The 24377-nt window shown below is 32.6% G+C and overlaps 1 protein-coding gene across 1 annotated transcript; it reads right to left on the bottom strand.

The window, feature by feature from the left end:
- Positions 1 to 230: 230 nt before the first annotated feature.
- On the bottom strand, positions 231 to 24145 carry LOC123539934 (degenerin unc-8-like). Its single transcript, XM_053526902.1, has 14 exons — positions 23925 to 24145; positions 23108 to 23329; positions 21014 to 21227; positions 20246 to 20448; positions 8157 to 8320; positions 7319 to 7413; positions 6787 to 6893; positions 5036 to 5199; positions 4477 to 4699; positions 3791 to 3860; positions 3066 to 3123; positions 1702 to 1769; positions 1166 to 1244; positions 231 to 850 (listed from the first exon to the last, which is right to left on the bottom strand). The coding sequence occupies exons 1-14, from the start codon at positions 23935 to 23937 to the stop codon at positions 665 to 667; spliced, it is 1866 nt and encodes a 621-aa protein (XP_053382877.1). The 5' UTR covers positions 23938 to 24145; the 3' UTR covers positions 231 to 664.
- Between the last annotated feature and the right edge of the window lie 232 nt (positions 24146 to 24377).

The following is a 24377-nucleotide window of genomic DNA, read 5'->3' as shown; positions in this document are numbered from 1 at the left end:
GGCACTGCAATGTTTTGAAATCACTGAACCTTCTTTTGTCTTTCTGACCTTTCTCGACCATAGTCTATGCTTTCATGACCCGTATACTTTATCGACTACTCCCTTTTTTAAATATGTATTTCATGATTATGTGTCTGCGGATGCTTATCAAATGACAGGATGTTTTGGTAGCATTGCATCGAATTTAGAAGCTGAAGTACATGATATTACATCCGTGTCTGATGTTACAATTTTCTTTTGCAATCTTATTCCACAATAATGATTCACTATTTCAGTCGAATCAGAATCCGCGCCGTATGCTATATATATGTGTACATGTGAGTCGCTTAAGCTATGATAGTAATAAGTACATTTTACAATATCTTCAAGTAGCTGAAATAATTTGTAAACACTTAGTTTATACTAGTTGTAATATGTACATATATTACGCAAATGCGTTATGCATACACCGCATCAATAGAAGATCCAAACACAAACAGATGCTCCAAAAATACCGTGAACATTTATTGTTAAAATATATACCAATGAAGTTCTGCAATAAAAGTTTTCCCTTTTTATCTTGCATTGACAAATTTGTTGTTTATTATCCTTAATAAAACATCCGATGTAATTCAGAACATATGTGTACTGGTAAGACTTCAATGACGCTGTGTACATGTTCCTCCTATGCTAAATTTGGAGAAGGTGTGTTTAATCCAGCTTCATCTGGGTGAGTTTTCTTCTTAAACACGCTCGCAAAAATCAGCTTCCCGAGTGATCCAAAGAATTCAAGGAGTTCACCCACTGTAATTGCAGACAGACCAAGCCAGAGTCCAAGCTGACCGCCAATATCAGATATCAAGTTCTGCGACTGTAATGAAAGTTTGAGACTAGTATTATCCAAGTGTATGCATAAATATGTCTACATAGGGATATTATGTTAAACGTGTTTTTGTGTGTGAAAGAATTTTATGTATTGTAAGATTCTGCATTCATGGAGTTTTTTGATAAGTGGTCCGGTACGAAAATGCTGCAGTAATAGTCATTTATCTAAACATATATTTCTAATGCTAATGTATATATTTTTTATCTATTACAAGAACTACAATGCTCTGATAAACATTTCATGTAAGAATACACATTTATAATAAATCAAATAACAAGGATGTTGTTACTAGGCACTGACTTCGTATGCTTTCTGCTGCTCTATCTTCTCATACACGAGTTCTCGAAAATATATTTCCACTTTGGCCAACGTGTCCTCACTAAAAAATGAATACACAGGGTATAATAATTTGAATGTGAGATACAACCTTAACAAATCTGTACTCACTGACATATATGCATTGTATAATGTAAGCACGAACACTTAAAGGTATACCAGTGCAGAAACTAAAGTGTAATCACTGAAAAATATACATCGTATGATGTAATCAAGGGCTAATAAAACCATATTTTCACTGTAGCAAAAGTATGCGCACTGAATTAGTGTGTACGTATAACGTAAGCAGAAATTTATTGGGTATATCAACACGTAATAAACATACGTGTACTCACTGATATACCGTGTATAATGGAAGTAATGAGATATAACCACCACAACTAATGTGTACACTTATTGAAATATATACAGTGTACCCAACTACATTCGTGAACGAGGCTATGAAATTGTTAAAATGACAAAACAAAAACAAAATTAAGGACATGTGACAATATATTTACCTGTCAGCTCTATCATCTTCATCCATGAACGTGCTCATAGATTTGCTTATTTTTGCATCAAGGTGGTCCTATTTTAGCAAGAAAACAAATTTTACAGTATTTTATAACAAATGCTAAACTAGGCATTTTTTTTTTGTATTGCTACATAAGCTTATACAGACGTAGTACAAAAAGTAAACGTATAAAGTTTTTGAGGCATGCAATATCAGATGTCTGTCATATTCAATTTGTCTACAACTTATCGATAACCACTTGGATCAACACAAAACAGGAAGCGGTCAGATGTCTTTCAAGTGACCCTTCCCAGTACTGTAACAGTTTCAGACAGAGATGAGCACCTAGTTATAACGTTATTGTTTTGCTTGGTTGCATTCTATGATTCAAAAGGATCTTCTTACATATTTTACTACTACCACATCACCATTCTTAGACTGTCTTGTGGCGGCCGTAATTAGCCTTCTTGGATTCAGTTTTGTTACATGATTTTTGCCTTATGGATCATGGAGTCAATTCAGTATATGTAATAAAATCCCGCTTATGCCGTTGCTACAATTAGTTTGTTTGGTTGTATTTAATGATTTTAAAGTTTTATTAAATATCACAACACTCCCCATACTAGTACTTGGATTCAGTGTTGTCATAATTTCTTGGCATGGGTAATCATGGAATCAATTAAATATATGTAACAGAATCCCACTTAAGCTGTTGTATATTGCACTTTCCATTACCTCTCATCCTCTCATGAAATCAAGTCTAGTAATATTTTGCTTGGTTGCATTTAAAGATTTTAATGTATCTTCGAACAGATTTTATTAACTATTATAACACCAATCTGGAAGTGCCGTGTGGCGGCCGTAAAAAGTTGCCTGTACTTGGATTCAGTGTTGTTATAATTTACGGTTCTTTGGAATTACAAGTCGCGGAATCAGTTCAATATCTGTAATAGAATTCAACGTAAGTCGGTGCTATCGGCATGAGGGGTGTTGCACTTTCCATTACCTCTCATAAGCTGGTTTGGTCAAACCGAGTTTACTGTTATTTTGCTTTTTTGTATTCTATGATTCCAAAGGATCTTCTTGCAGGTCTACTCTATTCTTTAACTAGCCTGATATCTTCAATATAAGCATCTTACAACCTTACAACCAGCCGACCACCGATGTTCCGTTTAATAAAAAAAAAAACCATTTGTTCACTGTTATGGACTAAGCTGAAACTACAACAACGAACGAAATGAGTTCACATTTACGTATTGTGTTGTTACATTTTATTTTTGGTCTTTGGGATCATGGAGTCAATTCAGTTAAATTAGTTTGCTTGGTTGTATTTGATGATTTCAAAGTTTTATAAAATATCTATTTACTTACCTCGTATTGTTCTGATGGCCATTTTGACATCGATGATGTAAATTCATATTTGGTTTCTCTGTAAAGCGTAAGAAAACGGGAGAAAGTGTGTTACTCAAATCATTGTTTGGATAATTTGAATTAATGAAATCATTGTTTGATTACAATCACATATCAGGCAGGACCGCCTACTTAACTGAAAAGGGATAGCGCCGAGGCGGGCCATTTGTTCTCCGTGACGATTTGATTAAAGACATTGTGTCTGAAATCATTCTTCCTCCACCATCTGATATATGTGCGGAAGTTGGCAGTTACATGCCGAGAACAGGTTTGTACTGGTATAGAATCCAGGAACACTGGTTAGGTGAACTGCCCATCGTTACATAACTGAAATACTGTTGAAATGGCGTTAAACCAAACAAACAAACCGTATCAGGCAGCGTAATGTAAATGATAGAGTATTGGCGCAAAATTTTCTTTTTGCGATTCGGTGAAAAATCACTAGATGATATTCTGGTACTTCTCCAATATAACATAGATCTTTGCGTCTTTTGATTAAAAGTAAATTTAATAATACAAATTATGCCTTTTAAAGATACTTTAACATGGTTCCTGTCAAGGTTTTATAGATTTTTACAAGCTAACGTGCAGTTGTTTGCCTTGTCTATTTTTCCACCTATGAATTGCGGTTCTTTACAAAAACATGCTAAAAACTTTTATTATAAATGTATGATATCAAAACTTACGTGCATGGTGTAGGGCATCTTCGATTACACTCATCCAGTTGTTTACATATTGTGTCATCCGTACATGTCGCTGGAATATATATACAAAATCATTTGGTTTTTCGCATTTTTTAAATGATATTTCTGGTCCTTTGTGAGCAAAACTTTATTCTATGCTCATGTATAATAGATTTACGCAAATACTGGGGGCCTATGGGAGTTCCAGTCAGTACACAACCTCCCGAGGACAGATTCAGTCAAACCGAGGCTGCTATTTTAGTCATCATTTATGCTTCAAAAGGCGTTTTATAATTGATATTGTTCATTGTGTTTTCATTTTCATTGACTATGTGAAACATCCAGCTTTCAAACTTAAGATAATGCTTACTATATAGCTTTATCATTTAATTTCAGATTGAAAGCATGGTAGAACACGATTTGCCCCAGGCCTACGGCGTTGACACTATTATTGCTTATAATAATCCAGGCGTAATTACTTATATAAAAATAATTTCACTATACACATGAATATCAAATCTGAAGCGCCTTTACATTAAAATCTGTATATATTTGTTATTTTGAAATACATGCTTACAAACGCGCGATGTTAAAAGCAAGCTGATATAGCAATATATTCGAAGATAACCGATACCAGTCTTATTTTAAGACCTAAACACATTTATTATTATGGATAAGAAATTGCTTACAATCATTTCCACTTCCATAGGCTGAACATACGGAAACATTTTCAGGCACATAGAAATAAGATGTAACACAGCCACAGATGTCAAGCAGCTGCTGCTGGACACAGGACTTCAGGCATGTCTGTTTGGAGTACGACGTTCCAAAGTCTCTTACATATAAATTGGTTACATCAAGTCCGCTACTTCCACAATCGCCATGGGGTGGTGGTAGACGGGTCAGCTCAGTCTACAGCGATACAAAATTATAACAGATGAGGACATTGTCGCTGTTGCAATTGTTACTTAAGTATCATTACTACATTGTACAATGAACACAATGTGCGATGTTTCACGCTTCGTATTGCTGAAAAAACATATTTTCTCATTGTTTTGACAATTCTTGAAACATTTTTCACACATAATTCACATACTGGGATGCACTGTTACGGACGCTCATGAACTGAAATTTCTTCATAGCAGGAAAGTAGGTAATACTTAAAAAGATATCAGACCCATAAATTGCCGAAAATGTGATTATTCAGTTACATACAAACTAGTCATAGTAAAATAAAACAGTATTTGCCTTTGCTATGCCGATAGAAGTTTTGAATCCCGGGGGAACAGAAATACCATCATCTTCGGGAAAGGGGTATGTCCCTCGAGGATGGATTGTAATTCTAACACCAGCATCAGGACTCAGGGCAGCAATATACTCGTCCTGTTCAATATTTAGCTCTAACACAAGACCTGTGTAAAACAAAGGACAGCCTTGCATATATTTATGATTATAAATGTGCAAATTTGCCACAGCCAAATACATCAAGAACGCTGAATGATGTAAAAGTACGAGGGGCGTTCGATCTGTAATGTTACTCCGTATGTAGTTCCGTAACCGCTGGTTATTTTTAGATGCGGTTTTCGGCACATTATAGAGCTATTTATTGGGAACACAATGTTATATCAATTATAAAAATCGACAGGTTCAAAGTAAAAATATAATCATTTGAGTGAGGTGTACTCAGGTATACTGGACCATAATTATAATTTAGGTTTGCCCTGGGCATCCAGAGTCTCAGCAAAAAGAATAACTTGTAAAATCACAAAATTCTATCATTTTTCTACGAGGTACTGCAATTTGTGATGAGTCTGAGTTTGTTTTAAACTATTTATTGCATTTATAATTTTACATCACAACTAAAAAATCTAAACTCGAATTTTATTCCATCTGGAATGTGTGTTAAGAGCGATTAATCAAAGTTGTAAGAACTAGTTTCGCAATCGAGAATTAAGATACTAGTATCAACTTAAGATACAAGAATTTTTTAAATGATAATTATCACCCCTGACAAAATTGCAGAGGGTTATTGTACACAACTTACCATTTTTCGAGTAAAAATATACACACACAATTTAATAGTGTTATAAACTTTTTTATTTCAGTTTTCAAATGCTTTTTGTGAAGATCATTATTTGTTTTATCTCTTTAAAATGAAAATTGAACTATAGTTCTAGTTGTTGAATAGTAGAATCAAGGAATTGCATATCACAATCTCAATATTTTGGACATAAAATTGTCCAGTATACCAGAGTACACCTCACTCAAGTGATTATACTTTTAGTTTGAATCTACCGATTTTTATAATCTATACAGCATTGTATTCCCAATAAATTACTCTATAACGTATCAATACCGCATCTAAAAATAACAAGCGGTTACTGAACTACATACGGAGTAACATTACATATTGAACGCCCCTCGTAGTTAAACTGTGATACTTAAAATGATATTAGAAATGATTAAACTCAGCAAGGTAACGTTAAAATTTCAATGAATCCAAAGTATAAACAAAACGCATTTTTTCAAAATATTCAAAATGTGGCATAAACAATGGTTATGCCAATGCTTAGGAAAGCTTAAGCTAAAACAAAAGGCAAACCAGGATTCTTCAAAGACCTGTCTTAATTGTTAAATACAGTTATACAATAATTAAAACCATTTCTCAATTTGCAGGTCTAAAGGCTGTGTTACTGACCTGTCTATAGTCCAATACTAAATATTGCTGGGATCTACACCGTAGTCAAAACTTCAAAGAAAATTTATTTCTGATGTCACGTGAAACTCTTATTCACTGGCTTTACAGTCAATATTCAGAACTATTCGGCCTCGGTCCAACGGATGGGGTTATACACAGGCCATTTATTTAATGTAAAATACTGGGCAAAGGCAATACAATTTTTTTAATTCTTTACAAATTCATTTAATTCACTGATAACATTTCATTATGTTCTGTCTTAAATTGCTTTCGAAGATACCGCATTAAACTAAAACTTTACCCATTAACGGCCCGGCGTAGTTCGTCGAGAGAGCGGCGTTTCCATTGTTAAACGTGTTGATCGTGTAGCAGTTCCCATACATCTGACTTCGGTGGTATGTAAAGTTCCTGTGAATGAATGATATGAAAAAAGGAAACTGTCCTTCCAAAGAGAACCCATTTATGCAAGGGTCATAGGGTCTTTTTTTTTAATTAACGTCTTTATGTTAGGGTGGCTGAAGTAGAGTGTCCCGTCTGGGTTTTGTGCATTTAATTTCAATATTTGTATGTGTTTGTCAAACTTTGAATTATAAACCAAAATGAACATTCTAAACACGTTAGCATTACGCGTTATTGAAAACTTCCATTACTTCTGTTCACAGATAACAGTATAGATCTTACAGTTCGTTAAATACAATATAACATTATTAATAAATACAAAATAATAGTTTTCATTGTCGTGAGTTAAGTTTTGTCTTGTTTAAAAAGTAATTCTGACTTGAAAGGCAAATATATTGTTCTGTGAAGGACAGATAAAGTGATTTAATACTTACGCAGGGGAACATGACATTCCTTGCCACGTACAAGACAATATCAAATCTCGCTTCTGGTGCCCATACCATTGGAATTCATCTGTGCTCATCGTAGACTAACATTTACAACAAATTAGTCATTAATACAATGTATGTTATAATTTTAGCAACGCAAGGAAAATCCAATTTTTCTTGATATTGCGTATTTATGTGTATAGATTAAAGCCCCATAAGGCAGTAAATATTACATTACAGACAGGTGGCACAGCTGTCTAAATAGATGCTATGCATAATTACATGGTTAAAAAGGCATTACCTGAAATACAGCACATGAACTTATGCAGTTAGAGGGAGATAATAACAAACTATGTGTTCAATAAAACTTTATATTATGTTTATCAATATTCACAAGACCAATTAGAATCTGACAGAATCACCTAAAGTATCCAGGAAAGACTGCGATATAGATAACTTCACTTGGTGACACGATCACTCTATCTTTTGCAACTATGTCACAGCATGAACCGCAAAATACGTCTACGTTTGCACTGAATAGACGTGAAATGGGCACCTGGTCAAATCTATGATCCAATGGTGGAGCATAACTACCGAATAAACCTCATCAAATTACAAGTTTATAGAGCGACACATGCTTTGTATAGCATAGAACGATTACGAGTGTTACATTATACTTCTTTTGAAAAGATTATAAATACAAATAAAGAACATTTTTCTGGACCAAATTGTATTAATGGTAAGAAATGGCATTTATAAATTTCTTGCATGTATATAAATATACATATCAGCACAACCAAATGCTGGTATTAACTGGAATTCAATTTTTGAAGAATGTACGTACAGCTGCTGACGAATATGCAAACGAAGCCATATGAGAGTCGTCGATTTCAGAATAGAATTCTCTTGCGATGTCCGTGTCATTTTCTAAGGCGTCCCATTTATTGAAAGAGTTGGCTTTCATATAATTTTTCATGTAGTCTTCGTCATCATGGTACGTCTCATTCTCTGAATATGAAATAGCATTAGATTAATAATGAAAACCTTTGTAGAGTTGTGATATAAATCAGATATATGCATTCAATACATAGCACCTTAGATTCCATCGTCTGAGGGTATTGACGGTATTGTATTACTAATGATCTTTCAAGGTGTTGTGTTGCTTCCCCTCCACTTAATGTTTTTGAAACATTTTCGTACCATACGTAACATGCTTATCATATAATATTATCCAAGCTGTTCAGACGAAATTCAGGTTTCTATAGAGATTTCTGTGTTTTGAAATTGCTTCTTATAACACATACTTTGTCTACCCATTTATAATGATATTGAAGCATAATACTTCATTGTTGTTGTTGGTGTGGGTATTTTTGTGTTGTTTCTTCCTTTTTTGTTTTGGTTTTTCCTTCTTTGTTTTTCATTTTTGACAACCAGTCAATTTTGTTTTTTATGCATTAGTTCCTAAATATAGGTGTTGTATAGTTTTGTCTAACTGTGCAAGGCAGAATATGATTATTTATCATTTAAAGGCCTCTTAAACGGGAAGTGTGCATATTTTGACTTATGCCCGTATTTAATGGCCAAACATATGATTTCCAAGAATAATACCTGTTTGACTATAGTATTCATGTGTATTCTTTTATTAAGTCTTCAGTCAGGTTTTAAAAAACATACTTAGATTTATTGATATGACTTCGATAGAAATATTATATATACCTGCGATTTGAGTGGGTCCGGGATTTTAACTTTCTAAATATGCTTTCATTAACTATTGATTTACAATTAATGATTATTACTGCCTGGTCATTTTTCCCAATACGATTGTTAATTAAATTCTACACAGAAATATTTGTCAATTTAATGACCGTTGTTTGTTTAATATTATTTTATCAAAAACTATGCATTTATTTGGTTCCCGTGAGAATAATCTCCGATTGCTAGTTCATCTAAAAAGTCCATTACCCTGAAAACGTATTAAGCAAATTAATCCATATTTATTTTTTGACAAACTAACTTACTATAGACACCATTATTTCTATTCGAAGTCAATCATACGTCAACGTCGTCAAGTAAAACTTTTTTTTACTAGCAACATTTCTGTTTTGTTGTGGGACGATGGGAAGGGAACAAAATAAATAAAGTGTTTTTAAATCTCGAGTGATCAGTGTGTTTCTATAAATCAGGGGCCGTATTCATAAAGCATCTTAAGTATAAGTATAAGAAATTGATTATTTACTTAAGTATTACTTAGGTAAGAAATTTATTTTACTTATTAATAAGTATATTTGCTATTCATAAAACAATTAAATACGTAATTCTTGGCTTTTACTGTGGACGAAAACATTAAAAAAAAACATTAATTTCAGACAGATACAACATGAACAATTATGTTTAAAATGCTTTTATCTGAAAAACAACACTTTAATCGTACACACGACGCCATTTTATTTTCTGACTTAAGTCATTTCTTACGTATCTTACGTTTAAGCCGTTTTATGAATAGGACTTAAGGTTTTTACTTAGACTTAAGCTGAAATCACCACAAACTTAAGTAAAATCTTCAACTTAAGTCAAAACTTGTACTTAAGATGCTTTATGAATACGGCCCCAGATGTCACATTAAAGTGAATAGTATTAATCCATTGATTCTCGTATAAAATTTCCCTTTTGCCTGATATCAATAATTCTCCAGATCATTAAGTTGCTTTGGTATGTTTTGGATCGTCTGACATTTGTTTTTGATTGAGAGTACATGATGTATAGTCTAGCATAAAACCTATGTGAAGTGATCCGTAACTCGTAAACAGACCCATGCACGTTTTGATGCTGCAATCGGTGTTTTACATTGTACCACACAAAGGATTTTACAAGAGATCGATACTAATTTCTTACGTGATAAACATCAATGTCATATTAAAACTAAAACCAAAAAAACTTCTTTCAGCATTGCTATGTCCCCTTTTATATGATTTTTTTTCGCAAGTAAATTAGCTCACAGTAACTTCTGTATCAACGAAGCTAGTAAAATTCATATTCAGACAAATACACCATTTTTGTCTAAACGGATAAAATGTATACTTACATCTTATAGCATTTTCATTATTTTCGAAATTACAATTTATTTTGCTATGTGCACCAATAAACATTTGACAAGTTCCTGATAAAAACCTTACTGTGGCTAGAATTATCACTCTTAAAAGTGAAGTTCTTTTTACCCACAAAATACACAGACTACAAACATTTAATACGATTTGTGTAAACTGAAGGACTTGGAAATAAGTTTTGAAATTTTAAAATACCATATCTACATCAGTTTTGGAAGAAGATGTCGAGAATTCTCTGCAATGCATTCTCCACATTTGAGTGATTGGTTATTGCTTTTAGCCTGGTCATGTTAACATTTCCAACATAAACGTTTTGGTGTGTAATAAATAAAGAAAAAAATGAAGATATCAAGGTACATATTTTAGATATTGCATCCGGAATTCTGAGGTAAGATCTTATACGTATTGGACTTTACTGTCATATTCTATATTGTACTACTGATATACTACAGCATAAAATGTTTTCTGTGAATATCAGAAAAAAAGACATTTTAAAATTTCTAGCAAGTACTGGTAGACTAAGTATTTTACCATCTTTGTCGAAAAGCGCATGTGGTTCAAAATTCAGAACATAGGTGTCAAAATTCAGAACAAAAATTACACACACAAAATCTAAACAGGGCCGTTTCCGTCTTTTTGGAAGTGTTTCCGTCATGATGGAACGCAAGCGGCTTTCCACGAGTGCCCAAGGCGGGACCGGCCGGACCGGCGGCGACGGCCTTGCTAAAACAATGTCGTTGGCACTGGAGTTAAAAGGGGTTGAACACCAAACATGTGTATCTCAAAGTCACAATCAAGGAAAATATTCACAGGGGATTCGTATAACAAAACTGTATTAACAATGTTACTACAGATGGATGTGGTACTTGATAACATCAACATTTGCTCGAAATTCATATACAGTTACAGCAATCATATATAAAATGCTTTCTAACTGCTTGATTATGTAATGAATGCATTTTAATAAAGAAATGATACTTATATTTCGTTTAATTGATTTTATTTTAGATACATTCGCAATACTTGAAAACTGAAGGAAGCTGTCCTTAAATATCACCTAATTTTAAGAGTTTGCTTGGGTTTCTTTTGAACATTTTTCCTGTATTGCCTAAGTGTCCTATGATTATAAATCATCAATAAAACTTCAAGCTGGAATTAGTTTACGGTTCTGATATTAATTCTAGTAATATAACCTGCCTATTTTTGTTTTTAGAGGCAATATGGTAGTTTCTTTCTAAAAGTTTTTCTTTTAACTTCCAGAATACTAAAACTACATAAAAGTGTCAAATATCATCAATCAAAATGATAGGTTGTGGTGCTAACATTTGAGATACCAGCATCCAAGGATGACGACCTATTTGCAAATTAATAACAGTTATCATTGAAAGCATACAATATTATAAATACAATAATAATGCGTGTTTATTTAGTTGTTTTGAGTAGCAATATAACATCTGAACAAACACTGACAAAGAAATACATCATCATATACAGATTTTGACATCAGATATTTATGATGCCAGTTTTCAATTATTAAAGAATAGATATTTTATCTACTAAAGACAATTGTCAAAGACAGAAATATTTTGTGTCTGTATGCCTGTGACTAGCGGGAAACAAGATCTATTAAACGAGATAAACAAATAAACATAAGTCCTTGTACAAAATATTTTAACTAGCCACAGAGGCATCTTTCTGTATATTACAGAAGTAACTGAAGTAGACTGTATCAACTTAAGAAATACTATTTGTAGTTTAACTTGTTATTTATCCCACGAATAGCAGCTCAGGGTCAGGTGCTCTATGATAGTGACAGAAAATTAAACTTACTAATAATAACTTTTTAACTTTGTTTCTCCATTTTCCATGTTTACTTTAAGCACTAGGCTTACCTCCTCTGGGCCATTTGCTTGAAAACAATAACTGGAAAGACGTCATACGCACAATGATGCGTAATGAATTTACCTTTAAACAATAATAACACTTGGTATTTATAAAATTGTGAAATTTTGTTACTGTTCACTGGACTGACTGCATTTGAAAAAAAGAAATAAAATATTCAGATACAAATACTGCTGTAGTATTAACTTTCACTTGAGCAAATCGTTCTAACACGTTTATAATGTGATAAAAAGCTTACTCATTTTAATAAAAAGAAATATAAATGTGTTTTTATATATTTAACAGCGACTGCATTTTAATATATATATTCTAAAAGAGGTGACTGTTCTAGAGGTCAAAACGCTAAGTAAGCCAGAGATATATGAGACACGCAAAGAGATACGTGCATTTTATTAAACGATGAAAAGGACAGCGTGCGTTGTAATTCAGCGTTAGTACATTTTCTATTCAAATGTTAGTATCACGGTTTTGTCGTTCCAGAAATCTAAAACCTTTCACTTTACTGAAAAGTGGTCTCGAAATCAGTTGACATACTTTCCAATCGTTCTTCGATATCAAGATGAAATAAAATTAATTTAACTTTCTTTGATGTATCTTTATAAAATATTTATATCGATTAAACGTCAATTAATTTTTCTGTCCATTGCTGAAAGGCTTGTTAACTGACGATTAATTGAAGACAAGTGTAAAATGTTTATTTAGACAATACAAAGCAAATACATTTTCATTGAATTTAAGATCATATTTTCCTTCAATATATTTCTTGTCAATATTTTAAACGAATGCAATTATTGCGCTTGACTTAACCAAACAGTGTCACACACATTCAGAGCTAAGTGTTCTGTTACGGAAATATTATCAGCGGTATGTCATTGAGGAGAAAGCATATAACACTTAAGATGCATCCGACTGATAATCCGAAAATTGCAAAACTATATCAGAAAAAAATTATACACTTTGAGGGAAATAGATAATATGCAATAGCTGTCTTTCAGTGAGGTAACCTGGAAAATTCGATATTGTGCGAGATTGATAACATTTTATCCAGGTCAATAAATTCATGTACCGTCGAACTTTAAGGGCAATAATAAATGTGTTACTAAATCCTAGAGGGTTTAGATTGCAACAGTGTGCAACAAATGGTAGTTTCTACAACATGGTCTAAAATTGTATACGACGTCATATAGCATAACGTCACTGCGTTATGACATCATTTCAGATTGTTTATGTGTTTTGATTCCGCCTTCTAGTAAATATAATCTTCTTAACTATTCATGTTCACATCAATGGAAATGACAATGATATACTAGATTTAATAATAATAATAGTAATATTTAAACCATTTAAACAATTACTGTGATTCTTAAACAAAGTATTTACGACATAAATTACAACACAATACACAAACCACTGAATACAGAACCAAAGTTGGATGGATGTATTCCAGGATAACAGTGATATATTTGCATACAGACCCGTCCAAACATTTGCAAGCACAAAGAATAATTCTGATACCATTGCCTATGCAAACATGTAATTTTGAAATATTATATGTAGGGATGTTTTATTTTCCTCTGGCCACTCATATAGAGATATTCTTTCAGTATACAGAACTTTTTCTTTGAACTGTACAATTTTTTATTTATTTTTATTTCATTTTAGAAGTATTACTAATAAATTGCCATGAAAAAGACCTTTTCTGATTAAATTTTATGAAAAATCGCTTAATTTGTGAAGCATTTAAATTTTCCAGAACTCTAAGAACGTGGTTATTTCTAGCCATTTCTGGGTATTCTGAATCACTATTACTGTTATTCATTTCTACTGGTAGGTGTCTACCTACGGAGACAAGTTTGGTGTAATGAGCTTTGGAATGTTATTGCAACTATCATTTAATATAATCGTACAGAGCACATATCTTAAATGAAAACAACAGGAGTCTAAATTTACATTTATACTTTCATCAATGAAACAATCCATTACTCAATGTAACACAGGGAGGTATGCAAAATGGCTCAGACTTAAATACTGATTTGAATTTAACGCATTTTCAAATACACGAGGTAATATTGGTGATTTTGTAAGAGTGACGAATGCGAACTGAGACCCAGGTTTGTAAATAAACTTATAGTTGGTACAGAACATAACAGAAAATCAAAGACCTGAAGGGCCTGAGTCGGCTAATGATTGATGTACTGACAGTATAGTCTACCAGTTTCAGTTTGTTTTTAGTTTTTTTTCTTAAAATTTCATAACACAGCTAGATATTTACCCAAAATATTATATCCGGATACGATTACACTTTTCTCTAGTTTCAACAATATATTTTACAAATTGTGATGAAACGAAGACATTTAGCAGCAATTGGCAGTATCTGACATTGAAGTTTACGGTTAAATTACCTCTTATTTAAATCTTTTCATAAAAAAGTTGTTTCGTTTCGTGAAAGCAGCCCAACATAGACGATCTACTTTCGATTTCAAAAACTACAAGAAAATACAATTTAATGTTTCGCCGATTTGTTTATTTCTCGAAAAATAAGAATAAAAATCATTTTTAATATCAGTAGTAATTAAACAAACCAGTAAGAGCTTTTTCTTCCGATAATTTATCCGTTTACTGACTGCAAAATTCAACCCACGCAAAGTTTATAGAAATCATACGATGCGTGTTTACGTTCAATGTGGGAGAATTAAGGCTGATCGGCTATGTTACCTAACGCATCCAGACGATTCAGATTTTGTTTTTAAAAAAGCATTGTGTGCGTTTCTGTAATTTCATATACGTTTTTATACGCTTGGAAATTATTAGACATGCGTATTTGCATTATTTCTATACGTAATTTACGCTAATACGCATCTTATCTGGAGCCATGTGGAACTATTTTTTGTCTTTCGCTGGATGTTACCCAAGCTTTGTAAGCCTGCGCAATTCTTAAAATGCACATTTATGCTTAATGAGTTACATTCGAGTATTGCACAATTACAAGTCATAAATATGACAGATTACATCGTATATTGGTCATAGCAAAGGGAATTGACACAACTTAACTTCATTCATGCAGTGAACTGTTTGAAGTTTGAGAAATCTAATGGAACTACATCCCTTCACGTGTTATTAGGTCCATTTAGAGAATCGCTGAACAGCAAGGACTCGTCAAAAGGCTTTCAGCCTATAGCCGACTCAAAAATGTTATTCGGAATACCTGAATACTAACAAGCTTTGACATGTTAGAAATAAACAAACATTTGGTATAGAACATAAAAGAACAACTATGGAGATTCAGAATACCCCAGAACTAATGATTTTAATTGAAAATCAGTAACAGTTTTATCACAAAAATTTCAAAATTTATATGCATAAAGTATGATAGGTATACAATGCATCTACTTTCCATGTTTTATTTATTTGCGTACATATCTGACAATAAACTAAACGTCTCTTGAACAGGGTAGCTTTAAATTTTCTCGACCATAATAACCCTCCTGAATGAAATTGTATATGACATTTTTAGTTTGTTGGGTATTTTTCATATTTATTTAATTCTTATAGTGTTTTTTGTTTTATTATTTTGCTTGAAAACAAAATAAAAGTTATTATTATCAACCTATGGTTGTTTAAAGTCCACAAATAATTGATATATAAAAAAGTAACATCTTACACTTTTCTTTCGAAATACACCTGTAAAACGTTTGGAATGACACGCATTTTAGACTGATTCGAAATATCCAGAATAGAAAAAATGGAAACTTCACATGTGGCTCAACACGACAAAAAAGAAAATGTTGCAGGCTCGGTTTGATTGAGCCTGTTGATGGACGGTAGTGGAAATTCATGCTACCGTCCACGCTCTCTAGCTCCGGGCCCCGGGTTGAGCAGAACTCAACATTTGCACATGCTACCGTCCACGCCCTCTAGCCCCCGGTTAAGCAGAAGTCAACATTTACACATTAACACGTATCAAAATCTTTGTAATTATATTGCTAATGTGCCAGTAATTGATGCATCTTTGAAATCAATCTATATTTCTTTACTTCATTTTAGTTAAGCAGATCAATAAATGTATAAACACGTTCGTTAGATATTTGATAATTCTTTATTTCATAACGGCCGCTCAGTAATATAAGCGGATACGTAACTGATTACGAGATTTTATCAATATGGTCAAAGGACGCCTTAGTTTAAATGTGATTTTGACATTGTGACATTTCCTTTTGTATTTGTACTAATATTGACAATGGCTTCATGAAATGCATGGACGATTAAATACAATGTAGATCGCACATAACAGTACCATGAGCAATGTTCGTGAAGTTGTATAAAAAAATAAGGATATTGTTGAAACCGTAATATTCCCAATCAGAAAACAAATATTTTATAGAATGAAGTAGAATAATTTCCCTGATAGAAGGTTATGCATACATACTTGTCTTTCAAACCTATAAGTCGCAGTGAATTAAAATCATTTCAGCAATCCATCAGTTCGTAAAATTGCAAACAATTATGCTAGATAAATATTTTCTTTGAAAGAAAATGTATTATGTCAACAAATTTTCTTGTTTTTTGTTCTAATAGATCACCCGAGACTTTAAGGACGTGTACTGCAGTTTTGGGTAAAAAATTTCCCAATAATAGAAAAATTTGTTCAAACTTTGTTTATGAACAAAGTGTCATTTTAGAAACAGAATTATGAAAAAAATCGAAGGTCACCATGCTTGTTCAGGAGTTATCTTCCCTTAAATATGCATATTTGAAATCCAGTTTTAACCAAGTTTAAGGGCAGATAACTCATAATCAAGCACGGTGACCTATGATTGTTTTTGCATTTTTCTGTTTCAAACATGAAAAACAGTGTTCATATACAAAGTTTGAACAAATTCTATTTTTGGGAAATTTTTGCCCCTTCTCTCATACAAGAAACTACAGCAAGTGTCTTTAATAGCTGAAAATTCGCATTCTGACGTACGATTCCGCTAGTGTGACAAAAGGAAAGAAACACACATTTCGAATATTATTTCAGCAAATATCGAAATACCATTCACTTAAAATGACATTCTCAATTCTTAATCATAAAACCCCTGAAACAATTTAACACATCATAATTATTGAGTTCTTATTTATACGGTCGTTAGGGATAACATAATTGAGGAAACTGACACGGGATCAAACATTCTTTGAAAGGCAAAATTAATAATTACCGGTCCTTAATTCCATATTTGCCATCAGTAATTGAGTTTATCACAAAAAAAGAAAATCAATAATAACATACTAAAATAAGGTGCGTTATCAATTAATTACAAAAACTCATATGGAATATATTCAATGAGACAGAAAATAAGAGTATCTGCTATGGATGGGTATATGTCAAGAATACGATGCTTCGGAAAATAGGACTCGTCAATAGGTTTGAAAATTAGAACACCTATAATGTTGTGAATTGTATGCTCTCTCAGGTTCTATTAATTAGTATTTCAAGTTGCACTAAAATATTAAATGAGTCATATAGAACTTGGAGTTCAAACAGTGGCACTCAACGCCTTGACAAAAAAAAGAGATTTCTGTACAATAAAATTGACTTTAGCTAATTGACCGATAATTACCTGAATAAGGTATCGTATAAAAATCATTTCTGTAATTTTTGTTACTTTAATCTGAGTTTCGTTTTCTGTTGTTTTTGTTGTTGTTTTTTTGTGTTTTTTGGTGGGGGGGGGTGTGGGGTGGGGGGGTGTTGTTGGGGTTTTTAAGATCACTTGATAGACTAAACGAATGTTAAGGAGGTAGGTTACCTTGATATTTGCAAGTGCGCATGTCCAACCGGAAGCTAACGTGACGATTTATGACGACGTTTACGACAAACTAAATGTGTTTGTATATCCATTCTTCTGGAAATAAATCTTGAACCTGCCTCCGATCTTATGTTTAATAGTTTAATAATGCAGAAATAACGAATGAATTGCCGCAGAAACGCTTCAAAACTTTGTTTCCTTAAAATGACGTCATTGACGTCATGACGTTACGTGTCAGTTACCGCGCAAAATTAATAGCTTTTATTTTGAAAGTACGTTATTCTGTGCTTTTTCTTTATTTGAACTATTTTTAAACAGCCATTATTTGCTAAAATACTTTTTATTAGTCTTTTGCTCTGAAAAATGATCAATATTTTGCTTCTTTTATGTAATTATATTGAAATGTTATGCGGAATGTAAGAAAATGGATGATGGTAACTGATGTGATTGCGAATATAGTTGGCTGAAAGGTAACTTATTACGGTCATTTACAAATAAAAATTGGGCAGTTTGATTTGTTATACCTATTTCCCAGTTTCCGTTGATAATTTGTTACTTAAATACTAAAACTAAGCTCTAAAATTGTTCAAATTTCAGTATAAAACTGTGGAGTCTTGAATTAAATTGATGTTACCATGGAAACGAAGCCCGTGACTAATGTCTAATTGTAAAATTCAAAAGCGTTGACACTGGTCTATTTAAGGAACACAGCTTCGGCTTTTTATTTTCATTTCAACAATATCCATGAGAATAATAGCAGCATGCAGAACGATTTTTCAATAAAAATGTCAGACGACGGGCACTGCTGTAAGTATTTTAAGCTGTGAAATTTGTTAAATTAACTGCAATTCATACGAAAATATTACTAACGTTAGAAATTAGATGTTTTAAAGCTACATTAACAAGAAAGATAATTTTATATGATATTTTTTATAAGAAATAACGATAAAAAGCAACATATAAGCTATTTTAAACATCTCTGTTGCCATGGTTACTCTAAACTTTAAGAAAAACATAGTACCATGTAAAGTTCTTGGTATTTTGCTAATCATATTACCCAAATATTCCATGTTGGTCAATAACAGAATGGCACTGAAGCCGTTTTCATACATAATTGTTGAAAAATGAGAGAAAATGTGTTACCATGGAAACACGAGCCCCGCGACATATACATTTTAAGCTTTTATTAGAAAGCTAATGCGCATACTAATAAAACTATTAATTATGCAGACTTCTACGGATAACAATGAAACCAAAATACACTGAAAAGTGTTAAATATCCGTATTTTCCTTCTTCTTTCTATATAAAATACCTTAAGAGGGTCATGTACTTCAAACCTGGATAAAAATTGTACTTTAAGGGACAGAGATAAACGGAACTGAGATTGTAGCAGTTAAAACATTAAATTACAAGAAACACAAAAAATCACTGCGGTTCAACTAATTTGAATTTACCCTGGTAACAAGGTAACCTACCTCCTTAAAAGAGAGCCTACTATTAAAATGAAAAAGATAATGGATACTTAAGCGAATAAAATGTTTTACCCATAGGCCTACACTGTTTTAAACTATCTTAAAATGTGAGATCAAGAATAATTCATGCCCTAGTCAGGAATCGAACCCGGGCTCCCGCGGCAATAAAAACTTTTACATAGTCTTGACAATACACCACAGAGGAATACGTAGTTTACGAGCTTTATAATTAAGACAGTTTATCCCCTGTACCCCTTCACAAACGCTTTTCAATTTTAAATGAAAAAAATAGTAAAACCATTTATAGCTTCATTTATATATTTATTCTTGACCCTTTCTTTCATGATGTTTGTTAAATATAAATAGCTTTTTATCACATTTTTTAACTTGGAACACGACGTACTTCATGTCCATATATGCTTGATTTGCTTACATCATCGGAAAATAAAGTAAGCATGTCGTGGACAGCGCAGTTCTTAATTCCCTCGACAATAATAAGCATGTAGGTTTTAGTTAATATATAGTTTTCATTTGAGTGATAATTAAATCCAAATTATAGTCATCGAATTCATATTTTTCGTCTATTGTGTGTAGAGCGACTACCAAATAAAAATAAACGAAATCATTACCAACAAGAACATCAAATATAGTTATTCTGCAAAACATACCTTCTTCCCATTCCCTCATCTGATCACTAATGAAATCATCATAGAGAATGTCTCTGTCGTCCAGTTCGAAATAGTCTGAAATATTTTCGAACGGTCCTCTATGCATTCTACTTCTCTTTAAGGGGTTCAGATTACAAATAGTAACGCTTGGAAACATAAGGTTCGGGACCGCTTCCACCTCTATCTTCACTTCAACAGGGTAACTGCAAATTAATAACAATCAAAACACATTTGCTTGATAAAAAGTATCACTTCAACAGGAAACAACTGCAAATTTATTACGTTCAAACACATAACCTAAATATTAATATTAAATCAAGTGACTATACTCTGAAAAACGGCGTTAAACCCAAAACAAAACAAAAACCAAAAACAAGACTATTAATGCTATATTTCTGTAAAACAATAATGGTTTGAGGCGCGACAATCAAAATCTGGTAATCACTTATGAATTTGAAAACACGATGATAATTTATTATACGCTATACTTCTGCAAAACAATAATGGTTTGAGGCGCGACAATCCGTTATCAAATTAAAATGTGGTAGTTGAAAACAGGATGATAATTTACTATATGCTATACTTCAGTGAAACAAAAATGATTTGAGGCGCGACAATCCGCTCTTAAAGTGAAATCTGGGAGATCACTTATGAATTTACAGAGTATGATAATTTAACATTAAAATAAGCTTTTGCAAAATATTTCAGTTTTGAAGTATATTGAATTTTATATACGTTCAATCTTATGATTAGTAATACATGATTTACCTTAAGTATTTCTGAAACAGCCATACACACTGTATTATAAGCCACGTCAACATCGTCAGACATGCCGCAACCCATAAAATCCTCTTGCACCAGTTTGATGCTTTATGTATTCTTGTCAATGCAGAGAAGCTTGTCTCAGAGCAAAAGTCATCATAAATCTGTTTCGCACTTCTTTGTCTCCATCTGTCCGCCGCTAGTTTACCGGCTTTTGCGTCTGGTATTGAGACAGTGTATTTTAAGACATTAGGCATGGTCAGATTTCAACATTGTACAAAGTATTTCATTCTTTATTTCTAAGGTGTCAAAATTAAAAACTGTCCAATGCTAATAGAAATAAACCGTACACGTTAAAATTGTTGATTTATAATGATTTGATACTAAAACCTGTTAATTTACAGAAATGTACGTTTGTACTCTGATCTAGTCGTTGGACTGCGTTCAGCATATGTTTGTACTTTACAATGGTTTGCTTTACGCAGACGTGTTGCATTTCTAGATATAAATTTCTGTATGCTGGGAACAAATCCTTTGAAAGTTAACAGGTAATGGCTGGAAAACACTTTAATTATAATGTACAGTACTGCACAGAATAGACCGTTTTGAAAATGTTCAAAGGGTCAAATCCTTAATAAGACAGGTATATTTATGCTTTATTCGCATTCACAATTTCTTTTTATGATGAGGCTCTTCCATTAAGTTTGAGCAATACATCTGAAAATCTTCAAGGTTTAGAATCAGACTTTCAATTCGTCTGCTGTATTAAATGTCGAAAAACACAAATGGTCATAACTTCTTAACCGGATATAGTCTTGCCATTCACTGGCTATACACAGTTTAAAAAATGGTTTCTATCGTTGAATAACAAAATGGTCTGTTTAACTCTTGACCCAGTTTTATAAGGGAACTGACAATGAAATGATCCTAAATGAAGAAAAAAATGCAACTTATAATCGGACTTACTGCACAATTATACGTTTCGGTAGGTTTGGACTAAATGTTTGTGGAAGTAGTTAACAATACAAGGATTCTAAGACGTCAAACAAACAAGGCTTTGGCAATATGGCTTTAACTAGGCTATAACACCTTAAATGAAATTGTGGGTATGAAAACATATTTAGTTTCTCATTAGTCTTTGAGTAAACAGTCAAATTATAGGACTTCTAGTGTTGAGGGTGAAAGACAAAAAGCAAGCTATTTTGAGTGTTAATAAGGTTCACATAAAACGCGGACATGATTTCAATCCAAATGTGAAATAACCCTTTTTTCATTGACAGCAAATAAATTAATTATATATACACAATAAAACACTTTTGTACTCCAGATTTTTATTTTTACTTGATGTACTGATGTTGTTGCCTCTGTCATTTTTTAAGAATACATTTCATTTAATCATTGAAAACCAACGCTAACGGAAACGTTAGAAGATTTTAAAGTCATCAAGAACAAAATTGAAAATATACTTTGATTATAGCCTTTAATAATTTGTGAATACCATTTTGACGATCTGTTATTTTTCACATCTATGCATTTATCAATTTTTTACATCTGACACTTTTTTTGCAGCTCATACACACCATACAGAAATAAGTAAAATGATCATAGAATACAAACAGAACGTTTACTTTTAAATGCATTTTTTTATCACAAAATATACAAGTAGTGAAGCAATCTTAAACCGTCTTGTATCAAAAGTACGTACTTAAGTGATTTAGTGCATGAGTTTGACCGCCTCGGTAGCCTAGTGTTAGAACCCCCGCATCGAGTCCGGCAGCCCTAACCGCTAGTAGCTTTCTCGATTGGCGCTCGGAATTAAGAGGATAGTACTATGACTGGTCAGCTCGGTGTCAGTATAAAGTGACTTGGTATCATTTAACGTGTCTACGGCGTGATATTTCGGAGAGGCAGCAGTATAAAGCATTTTGCTCACTGCTACAAGCAGTCACCGTCATTTATATTACTGAACAAGTGCTGAAAACGACGCTAAACCCAAAGACAGACACGCTGAATGCATGAGTTCATAGTCTCAGTAGATTGAAGTGACTTATTTATTTTACGGATAATAGCAATCAAAACAGAAAGAAAACAATTTCATACCTGGACAGTCCGGTGAAACTTTCATTTTCTCAAGAATATCATGTATTGATCCAGGTGGTTGTGATTTTTCCTTCGGAGAATTTCCTGAAATGTCTATTGCCAAATCATTATTTTTGTTAGAGTTGAGCCTTTGCAGAGGCATCAGTGGTTTCACGCTTATCTTCTTCACTTCTTTTTCTTTAGGAGTTTTTGTCTGTGTTGTCCGCCCTTTCATCTTTGTGTCTGGAAAATATTTATATTTTGGAAGCCCGGTATATATTACACGATATTTGAAAATGGTCACGTGTATTTACTTTTGATAAAAATCTAATGCTTTCACTAACTAAACATTACGTTGTTTAACATGAAGGATTGTCGTTTCTTTTAAAATTGCCTCACAATTAACTTTCCCTCAAAACAGCAAATGTCCTCTGTGGTATATTTTCTCATATACTTTATTACATTTTTACATGACATTTGCATTTTTTTCTGATAATTATCTTGACACTGTTATTTAAAAAATGCAATACCATCCGTAAATAAATCTCTAATTTGATGAAAACAATACATATTCAAACCTTTAAACAAGATGTTGCAAATTTAATGTATTTAACTGAAAAAATTAATTGCACCAATTGTTATGAGTAAAGTCGCAATATGTGTATTAACGGCATTGCCATTTACATGTACGTCTTTTTCAAACTAATATTCTCAATCGTATAATCTGCTCATTGCTACAGTTCTCTTCTGTTTCTTCTTTCTTTTCAATTGATGTTTTATCAAAACTTTCCGGTTCAAAATCCTTGTCTGAAAATTTTACAAATAAACCGCTACTTACTATTTGAACTCATTTTCTGATTTTCCGCTCTAAAATTGTTCCAACGACTATCAGACAGATCATCAAACTCTAATCGTGTACCAGTGAATGCTTTTTTTTCCAATCTCACTTGTCGTCATAAATTGGTTTGAAAAACACTGATCGATATCAAATGCGTCACTGAAACAAATCGTGACTCGTAATTAATGAACTTGCTATATTTAAGACAATGTTGTGATAGAATATGGCCAAATAATCAATTAAACATAATTTACTAGACATTTCCCATTGGATTTATAATTATTAAGTTTTTCAGTATCAAACTCTCTGATTAATTTCTCCTCTTTGTCCATCGTAAGTTATTGATATCGGACGTTCTGAAACATTGTCTCCTCAAAGTGAATATTTAATGAAACAGTGTCATTCATTCTTCCTTTAGTAAATGTTATTAACGTTTCGATGAATTTTCACAAT

The sequence above is a fragment of the Mercenaria mercenaria genome, chromosome 16, assembly GCF_021730395.1.
Source record: "Mercenaria mercenaria strain notata chromosome 16, MADL_Memer_1, whole genome shotgun sequence".
NCBI lineage: Eukaryota > Metazoa > Mollusca > Bivalvia > Venerida > Veneridae > Mercenaria > Mercenaria mercenaria.
Note: the sequence above shows the minus strand (reverse complement) of the source record. Positions and strands in the feature narration are given on the sequence as shown.